General features: G+C 46.9%; 1 protein-coding gene across 1 annotated transcript in view; it reads right to left on the bottom strand.

Annotated features, from left to right (window-relative positions):
- Positions 1–5,796: 5,796 nt before the first annotated feature.
- PINX1 (PIN2 (TERF1) interacting telomerase inhibitor 1) overlaps positions 5,797–10,131 on the bottom strand; it is a 60,908-nt gene continuing 56,573 nt past the window's right edge. The window contains exon 7 of the mRNA XM_085057153.1: positions 5,797–8,842. Coding sequence (XP_084913279.1) covers positions 8,240–8,842 — 603 coding nt within the window. The 3' untranslated portion in view covers positions 5,797–8,239. The remainder of the gene's footprint in view (positions 8,843–10,131) is intronic.

Here is a 10,131-nt window from a genome sequence, read left to right as displayed (position 1 = left end):
CCTCCTGCCCGGCCTCTCCCGTATTTATGAGCTCCTTGGAAAAAGCCTCCTCCAATGACACCGAAGGGACTCGCTGCTCCTCCTTGTTTGCAAACTCCTCAGCCCCGGCCGGGATGGTGCTGCGAGAAAACTTCTCCCCACCCTCAGCGCGGCACCCCCCGGCCAAGCAGCACCCCCGACACCCCCCTTTCTCCGTCCCGCCCCCCCTGCCCCTCTTTTAGTATTATTTTTTCTTATTTTGTCTGCTGGAAGGGAGTGAGGACAGAGCTGGAAATGTCCCTGCCCCCAAACAGCCCAGCTGTCCCCCTGCAGCTCAGAGACCCTCAAATGTTAAAGGCTGAGGAGTAACGTAGAGAGAGGAGATAAAGGCACTGAAAACTTGGAAAGAAAAGGAAAATGGCACCGAAAGGAAGATCCCGCTGGGGTGCAAAGGGCCCTTCCCCAGGATTTGGCAAGCTGCAGGAACCCTCTTTGCCAGGGGAAGGATCCAAGGCATGGATCCCACAGGCAGGGACCCTTTTTCCCCACTCCTCCTGCTCTAACCACCAGTCCAGGTTGTGCTTTGCCCACCCCATGTGGGTTTTCGCTCTAACTTTCCAGGTCCACTTGTATGGGATGGAAACTGTGACATAATGAACCTTCTGATGGGTGCTTGACCAGCCCAGTTGGACTCCTGAGGGAGCTTTTAGGGGAAAACGAGGCAGGGATGGGGCTGGGCACAGCCCAAGGAGGTTGAAACATCCCCAGTTGGTCCTCACTGCCCATCCTTGGACACGGTTAAACGAAGGATCTTTTCCTTGCTGCTGCTTTCTATGGAGTGCTGCCCCATCCTACAAAGCCTGGAGGGGATGGAAGTCCCAAAGCCACACAATGGTGTTCCCCACTAACCCCAGCTGAGTGCTCAGGAGGGTGGGAAAGCCATCCAAGCAGCATTCCCCTCCCTAGGACAAAGGATCTCCAGGACGGTGATGGCACCGAAAATCCCCAGCTGGCCTCCCTTTCCCGGCTCATCCCTACAACCTGCCCTGAGGAATATATTTAGTGCCTGGATTCCTTTATGATTCTGACCCGCTGACATGGGGCTGCAGGGCTGCTTGACTGCTCGTGGATTTCCTCCCCGCGCTGCCAGAAAAGCAGCGGGACAGGGTGCGGGATGGGCGGCGTTTCCTGGGGTTGGCCAAGGCTGCCCCGTCTGACCCCAAGGCAGGGGGGGAAAACCCCGGCGCAGATCCCAGGCCGGGGAGTTTGGGCAGCTTTCCCACGTGCCTGGGTGTTCCTATTGACTCTTGTCAGATTAGGAGTGATGGAGAGAGCTCATGTAAATGTGAGCCGGGCAGGATCCGCCTGGGCTTCCTGGTCTCTCCCTTCCCTCTGCACAGGAGCTCTGGTTTCTCGTGGATTGCAGAGATTTTGGGGTGAGGAGAGCTGGAATCTGCCAGCCTCGCTCCCAGCAGAAGCAGCAACTGCCCTCCCCGAGCTTTTTTCCCGAATTAAAACCCTGCGGAAGCAACAACATTTTCCAAAGGAACTGATTAAATCTATTAAGCTATTTACAAGTGGGCTCCATCAGAGCCGCGTTATCTGGGAATACAACAGGAAGGCAACTTCTCTTAAATCTAAAAGGCGCAGGAGATTTCCTGGTCTCGGGACAGATTTATAAACCCCTTCCACACACACAGACACACACAGAGGAGCTGCTTTTATCTGGGTTTGGAGCCGGGCACGCTCCTGGGGACAGCTTGTTCTGTCCCAGCAGCTCCAGTTCTCTCCCAAAGTCCTGTCTCACGCCTTGAAGTGGCGGGATGGGGCAGGCAGGGAGGATGCCAAACCCTCCACCCTGCCCTGCACAGCTCTCCAGGGTGCATTTTGCAGGCTGGCGCTGCTGCAGAGGTTGGCAGCAAGAGGTTGGGAAGAAAACCTGGAACATCCTTAATTTTTTTTAAGGTTCCATTTAGTAGGGGTTAAAGTACCCTGAAAAAGAAGCTGCCCCGGGTTGTAGGGTTTTACTTGGAATAGGGTGGTGCTTTGGGTATGGTGAATGTGGTGCATGGCTCAGTGTTAGTTTTTAACCCTCAGGATGCTCAGGACTGGACGTCATTAATATAAAAAAAACCTCTGTCGAGGCCCCAGAGGCCAGGAAATTTTAGTAGTAGCAGTAGAACACATCCCCTCTAGGGAAAAGGAATGGAGGAATTCCACTTGGTCCTTTTTACAGAACTGCCTCCACCCTTGCCCTATGTTTCCACATTTTGTAGGATGGGTGGAAAGGTTTGGGAGAGGATAAAACCCTGAGCAAGGACAGGACCTGCACCCACCTCCTGCCTCTGCTGCCCAAGCCAGGAAGCTCTCAGAGCACTTCTCCTGGTGTTCCTGATCCTCATTATTCCCTCCACATCCTGGGAGTAACATCTGACCTCCCAAAGGTGCCACAGGGGTCAACTCGTGGCTTTTCAGACCCCCCTGAGACACAATCTGGGGCTCCTGTGTGGTTACAGCATAAAGAAATCCAGCAGAATATTCCTCGTTTGGATTTCCTCCCTTCCCAGGGCCCCCGCACAGAATTTTAAGTGCAAACACTGCTACTATTATTAATAACCATTTTTTTTCCCCCCTTCTCCCCCTCTCCTGCAGCACCTGGCATTCTGATGGCATTAGTAAGGAGGGTTTCATTCTGCACCCTGCCTAAAATGCTGGTCAAACCTGTCCTGTCGGAAGCTCCCACGTTACATAAAGGAGGCTGGGGCCATGTGAAAATGCCACCTCTTAATTGCCACCGGATCGGGGTAATTAGTCTGGAAAAACCTCGGGATTACCTTTTTTTTTTTTTTTTTCTGTGCTCACCTTCCCCTCTCTGCTTCGAGGCTTCACCTGTATCTGGGGCACAGGAAGCAGCAGAGCTCTCCCAGGGCTTTGGGAAGAGGGAAATTACGGCGAAAAGCCGCGAGCGAAAATAGACGGAGCAGACAAAGGGGGGAAGAAAGCTTTGTTCTCCCCCATTTTCACGGATGGGGAATGGTGGCAGCAACTCCCATGGGTCAGGCAGAAAATGAGTGGCTGAACCCTGTATGGAACGACCATCCCTTTAAAAATATCCCTCTTTTTTTTTTATTTTGGGTGGATCCGACATCTGGAATTTTACTCCTGCAGAGGGAGGGTTTATTTTCACCCCCCACCCCCTCACCCCACCACCTCCAGGGATGTTAAAATGTGTGAGAAAGTGCAAATCCTAAATGAGCTCAATATTCACATGCTCCTTAATTATTGATGAAACTCTCGGCTCCCAAGGGAAGTTTTTGCAGAGACAGCTGAGGGGTTCCCAGCAGAGAAGTCTCTCAGTGTTGCAGCTCCCAGCTCTGCCCATCGCCCATCCTCCTTGATTCCACCAGGTTTTCCCCAGGGATTGCTACCTGGACCATTTATTTTCTACGAGAACAACCCCAGAGCATTCCTATTATACAAAAAAAATACAGACAACCCACCCAAAGCGCTAAATTTTTCAGCATGATGCTGAATATTTTTGTTCTTACTGTTTTAAAAATGCAGTTTTAAGGTTAAATATATATATATATATTAGTGCCTTTAGGTTAAAAGGAACAAGGAAGAGTTTCCCTCTTACAGTTTAAAATTTATAAAGATGGATTAAGATAAGAAAAATAATCTTTGAGTGATTCAGAAGCAGATTTTGACTTGCTGAGAAACGGAGCTTTGATTTGTTTTACAACAATATTCCCACCACAAAAATTGCATTTTTACGGTATTTTTTGGTACCACATCACTAAAAGTTTGCTGATCCAAGAAAAAAATTGGTTTATCCCTGCAAGGAACAGGTACAGAGACAAAATCCTTGATTTATTGTCCCAAGTTCTCCGAGCTCTGATCCTTCCTGAGGGTTCCTGCTCAGGAATGAGGAGGAATTAGGCAAAGGATGGCTTTGGATGCCCACAGTCCTCACGCTGTATCCAATAGGATTCACTATTCCCAGAGCTCTTTTCCAGCTAGGCGTGATGCTGGGCAGTGTTTCCAACAGACTTTGTGTGGTTTCCCTCTCTTCTTGGAGCTTCCTTCCTCCCCTCAGTGTTGGCAGGTTCGGAGGTTTCGTGACGTAAATGGTGCCTTTTGAAGGTGGATGCTGCAACAACTTCAGCCTCGTGTGTTTAAACAGGAGAAAATTGGTTAATTACGCTGATGAATGCGGCTAATTGTCCTTGCTGAGGGCTGAGGAGCTGAAGGCAGAGCACCACTGCAGCCAGGGTGATGCTGAGCTGTCCCCAAACACTTCACAGAGCCACGGAATGGTTTGGGGTGGAAAAGCCTTCAAGGATCTCCGAGTCAAACCATCCCCCAGCACCGCCAAAGCCATCAGAGCCATGTCCCCAAGTGCCACATCCACGTGGATTTTAAATCCCTCCAGGAATGGGGACTGCTCTGGGCAGCTCCTTCCAATGCTTGAGAAGCCTTTCCATGAGGAAATTCCTCCTGATGTCTAACCCGAATCTCCCCTGGTGCACTTTGAGGCTGTTCCCTCTCATCCTGTCCCTTGTTCCCTGGGAGCAGAGCTTGATCCCCTCTGGCTGTCCCCTCCTGTCAGGAAGTTGAGCAGAGCCAGAAGGTTCCTCCTGAGCCTCCTTTTCTCCAGGCTGAGCTCCTTTCCCAGCTCCCTCAGCCTCTCCTGGTGCTCCAGACCCTTCCCCAGCTCCATTCCCTTCCCTGGACACTCTCCAGCCCCTCAATTCACAAATGTCACAAAGCAGCTGCATCTCAGGTACCATCAAAAGGACTCAAAGTCACTTAAAGACAAGAGCAGGTGGTTCTGAAATCTTTAACAGTGTCTTGCATTTATCTTTTAAACAAACTCTGGTTGTTACTAAAGGGCACTTGGGGACATGGGTCAGTGGTGGCCTTGATCGTGCTGAGGGAATGGTTGGACTGGATGATCCTAGAAAGTTTTTCCAACCTTAGTGATTCCATGATTCTACAATTCTACCTCTGCTTTCCGAGGGCTGTGTGTAAAACACCAGAGCTAGAACACCTTGGGAGGAAATTCAAGGAATGCTGCCTGTTCCACATATCTGGGCTGTCACTTGGGGTGCTCCAGCTGCCACCCCTGGCTCCAAGGAAAGCTCCACAGTCAGACCAAACTCCAAAATCCCATGAAGTTCTCACAGATTTGGGTCCAACAGTGGTACCAGGACTGTTTTGCCATGGTTTCTACTTCCCAGGGCAGTTCGGTGCCTTCAGGTATTTACAAGCACAACAACTCAACCTCCATTCTTGCTGCTCCAGCATTGCACTTGCAAATCACATCCTTGGCCATGGATCCCACAGCAAATTCCAAGCCTCGAGGTGAAGAACAGCCCCATCCCTGCAGAGAATGGAGCAGCTCAGGAGGAACCATCATATTGGAATGTTCCCAATGCAAAAAGGAAAATTTCCTTCTGCCGCTGCTGACCCGGGGTTAGCAAAACTGAAAACATTTTAATATCTGTGCTCGTTCTCCAGTTGGGAGTGAAAGCAGAGCAGGGGAGTCTCATTTTCCTTGGTGTCCAGGTAATTTCACTTGGAGCCACCTCATTCTGTGAGCACAATGGATGAATTTCTAACAAAAGGCCTCGGAGTTTAAAAGTCTGATTTTCGCGGAAATGAAACCAAGTCGTTCCTTTGTGCTCACATTCTGCTAATTCCACCATCTGGGCACTGACGTAATTCCTTTTCTTATGCTTTCTAAAAAAGGCCTTGCTTGCCAAACCAGAGTTGGGTTAAAACCGAACTCAAAACCCACTAGAAACAAACAAAAAAATATATACATGTAATTTATTACTCTGAAACATGTTCCTGTTGTTCCAATCATCCATTTCACTGGACAGTATCTGGTAAGAAGAGCTTTTCATTGAGCAATGCTGACCACAAACACAGAACAGAGCACTTAAATCAATTGCTTCTGTCAAATACAAGCAATTTATGATTTATGATTATTTATTTATTATGATTTTTTCCCCTCCTACAACCACATGCAGAGCTCGGGGCACATAAAAATCCCACATTTCCCGGGATAAAGTGCCATGAATTTCTTGCAGAAACAGAAAATCTTCCATTTGTAGCTGATATTTCCATCTGTGCCAGAGTCAAGTCTTGGGTATCTTGAACTTAATGGGAGTAGAAGCACAAATTTAAAGGTTTATTGCTGGTTTTATTCTTCCTGTAACTGACACTGGAATGTGGCCAAGCACCCACAAGAATCAGCATGGAAATTAATCAAGGGAACAAACAAACAAGCCCAGCAGTATTTGGAGAAGGAAACCTTATTCCTTGACTAGCACCTTTTTAAACTGAAATCCCAGAGAGGCTGTAAAGTTTAGTGGCTTAAGAGTTAAAAAATAATAATTGGCAACAATCAGGCTTTTGGATTCTACTAATAAAATTCAAATATGTGGTGAGCAAGAAATCAGGAGGGATGCTTCATTGTAACATGAAACATTCTTTTGCTGTCCTCTTCCATTGAGAAGATGTTTTTTTCACCTCAAGCATGGAGTTTCCTCCCAGCTTGATAACAACTGATGGTATTCAGTGGTATTTCACTTAAGTAAGCCAGGGACAAGCAGGATTATATTGGATAATAACTGTACAACACTGAAAAGGAGATGCTATGAGGGTTAAAACCCCTGGCATGTGAATCCCAGGGAAAGGCATCTTGTTCTCCCATATAAGAAGTGAAACTCATTTTGCTGCAGTGAACATATCCTGAGGGCAGAAAAAAAGATACTTTGGAAATCAAGAGATCTTGAAAAGGAGGAGTTGAGCTGTGACCAAACCTTCCATGTGGTCTGGGTGCTGCAGATGGAGCTTCCTCCTCTGCACAATAAAGGCAGCTTGAGGAAATTTTTTCTCCTATTAACATCTGCATCTTGACAATGTTCCTCAAACCACGTTAAGCAACTCCACTGAGCTGAGACAATATAAAAATGTACCCATTTCATTCAGCAGAGCAGCCAATGGGATGTTTTAGATTTACACTGATGAAACCCAGCCAGGCCTGAATGAAATGAGCAGCTAATGGGTTTGAATCCTGGATTCTGCCAGGATAACTGGCTGGTTTTCAGGGCTGTGCTGTCAGTTTGCTGTGGCCAAAGAAATAGCAGAACAGGATATTCACCAGGAAGGTGAATCCCTCTTCCCATTCCACCACTTCCATCTCTTCTGACAGCTCTGAGTGGTATTAAAATGCCAAAATTCATGCTGGATGCTTAAGATCTCCCACAAAATTGCTTCTGGCAGTGCCCAGTTCCAGCATTCCTTATTTCCAGGCTTACAATGAGAACCAAGCTCTAGTTTGGTTATAAATCTAAACTGCAAGTTTTCAGTGTGTGAATGGCAACACCAAATGCATCTGACTGTGCTTTTAAAATCTACTGGTCTCCCAATTTCAGGAAAAAACCTTGCTCTGTCCAAGGCAACTTTCTGAATGTCAGAGGCACCACTGCAGAGACCCTGAGTATTGCCTGGGAATCAAAGATTTAGGTATGGTTAATAAAGGATATGGTTAATACACATTTCCTTTAGCTTTGGTGCAAAGTTACAACTGTTTGACAATGGTTTGGAGGCACAGGGAGGTCTTTTTATTTCATCCTTTAGTACTGACACTCAGGAGCAAACCTCTAATCAGAGTAAGCGTTTTGGGAAGAAATAACATACATTTTTTATGGAAAAGGAGATCAGTGTAAAAATTAGACACCAATTTAAAAAACCAGTGAAAAAACACAGACAGCTTTGCAAACCACCTCCTGCTTCCAGCAGCAGAGCTGGGTTCTCACAAATGAAAACAACTTTAATAAAAAGGCAGTACCAGGGTGATCTTTCGGGTTTTTTAAATTTTTTTTGTTTTGTTTTGTTTATTTTCCTGGATTAAGAAAAACACAGTCAGTGTGAAGCAGCAGAAAGTCATTCCCTGCCTTTCACAGTCTTGATGTGTTAGTCCTCCACGTGGATCCTTTTTAAACTCAGCACTGAAGCTCCTGTTGGCCCATCACCACATCTTCCCTTGGAAGAGCTGTGTTTAGATGCAGTCTGTGTTTAGATCCAATCTGAGTTTAGATCCAGTCTGGGTTTAGATCCAGTCTGTGGTCCCAGCTGGAGCTGGAGCAATGTCCAAGCCTGGAGTCCAATGAGTTGTCAGGTGCTGTGTTTACACAGAGCCTCCTCTAACACAGACTCACCCCAGAGCCCCAGCCTGAGCCTGAAGGGGCTAAATGTTCTTGCAGTGCTTCTTTTTCTTTCTGGGTGCTCCTTCCACACACTCACCTGTCTCCTCTTTCTGCTTTTTGTGCTTCTTCTTATGGCGTTTCTTCTGCTTTTCCTCTTGCTCCTCTGCACTGAGGTTCTCCCCTTCAGACATTCCCACAGAAATGTCTCCATTGCCTGTATTTTCATCACAGCTGATACTTTCCCCTTCATGCTTCTCTTTATATTTCCTCTTTTTTTTCCCTCTGTGGCACTCATTTAGTGGAGCATCCAGTTCCTTCCCATCCAAGCTCCCCGTCTTAGGCTTTTTCCCTGGTTTCTCACAGTGTTCTGTCCTCTCTGCCTCGTCATCTCTCTTCTTCTTCTTTTTCTTCTTGACTTTGGTTTCCAGCTCTTCTGAGGGCTCCACAGCTTCATCAGCTGTCGGGCTGGAATGATCCACCTTTGTTTCTGTTTCCTTCTGGGATCCCTTCAGCTTTGCCATGCGCTTGGCAAAATATTCCTGGACAGTGAGTGCACTCTTCACTGTATTGGAAGCATCTCCAAGGTTGGAGAGACAGTTGTTCTTCTCCTTCTCTTCTTGGGAGTCTGGATCAGCAATATCCTCCTGCAAGGGAACAAAGAGAAGCAGGAGTGAGAGTCAGGAATCATGGCTTTAAATATAATGCTGGGGTTTTGCACACTAATAAGGAAAATATTGAAAAGCAACATGGTGATTAGAAAATTAACTGAGAAATTACAGATTCGGGTGGAAGTGAGGCAGCCCTTAATGTAAAAAAGGCTGTAGGTTTAAGGAGAAGAGGTGGAAGGATGGAAAGCAGCAAGAGAACACAAATCAAGACAATTTTCAGTTGTTCTGAGTTCCTTAGTTTACTTGCTCCTGCATAACTCATGTCTACTACTGTCACACTCAGTGTATTACACCCACTTTACAAAGCACATGTCTCTACAAGACATAAACCAGCATGAAAAATGATCCACTACAATCTATTAGCCCGTGGCACAAAGGAAATCCCATGCCTGGAATAACTCTCCAGCAAAGAACTTGTGATCCAGGGAGCAATCCAGCTCATCCATAGGCATCTCTTCCATCTTATCTGATCTTTGGAAATGTTTGTTTCGGAGCTGCTCTGCTGTCACAGTGTCCCAGATGTTGTTATTTAAACAGGCTCCATTTGATCACACGTTATCAGATGGCACAAACAACATCACAGGTTACATCTTACAAGATTTCTGCAGACATGAAATAAAGAGCTGCTGATCTCCAGCTGCAGGTGAAGAGTTTCCGATCTAGAAAGGAATTATCAAGCTAAAAGCGAAGTGTAGCTTTGGAGTTGGATGTTATGGATGGCATGAAGAGAATTGACTGAGAAAGCAACAAATGCCACAAGATGGAAATGTATAATTTGTTAAATTATCTGAGATTTACAAAATAAACAAACAGAAAGGCAGCTAAAATTAAGGCTTGTTCACATACATACCAAAGCACTCGAAACAAAGCCTTTGTGGTATAGCTTCTTGCTTGGCAAAAGTCACAAATGATTCTTGGAAATGTCCCAAAGTTTCACAGAATCACAGAATCATTTAGGTTGGAAAAGGACTCCAAGACCATTGTGTCCAACCTGTGACCAATCTCCACCTTGTCACCAGCCCAGAGCACTGAGTGCCACATCCAGGCATTCCCTGGACACCTCCAGGGATGAGGACTGCATCACCTCCCTGGGCAGTTCCAATGCCTGACAGCCCTTTCCATGAAGAAATTCCTCCTGATGTCCAACCTGAACTTCCCCTGGTGCATTTTGAGGCTGTTTCCCCTCAATCCTGTCCTTGGTTCCCTGGGAGCAGAGCCTGACTTCCCCTGGCTGTCCCCTCCTGTCAGGGAGTTGTGCAGAGCCA

The sequence above is a fragment of the Lichenostomus cassidix genome, chromosome 3 (genome assembly GCF_008360975.1).
Source record: "Lichenostomus cassidix isolate B80296 chromosome 3, HeHo_3.0, whole genome shotgun sequence".
NCBI lineage: Eukaryota > Metazoa > Chordata > Aves > Passeriformes > Meliphagidae > Lichenostomus > Lichenostomus cassidix.
This window is presented reverse-complemented; position numbering and strand designations above follow the sequence as displayed.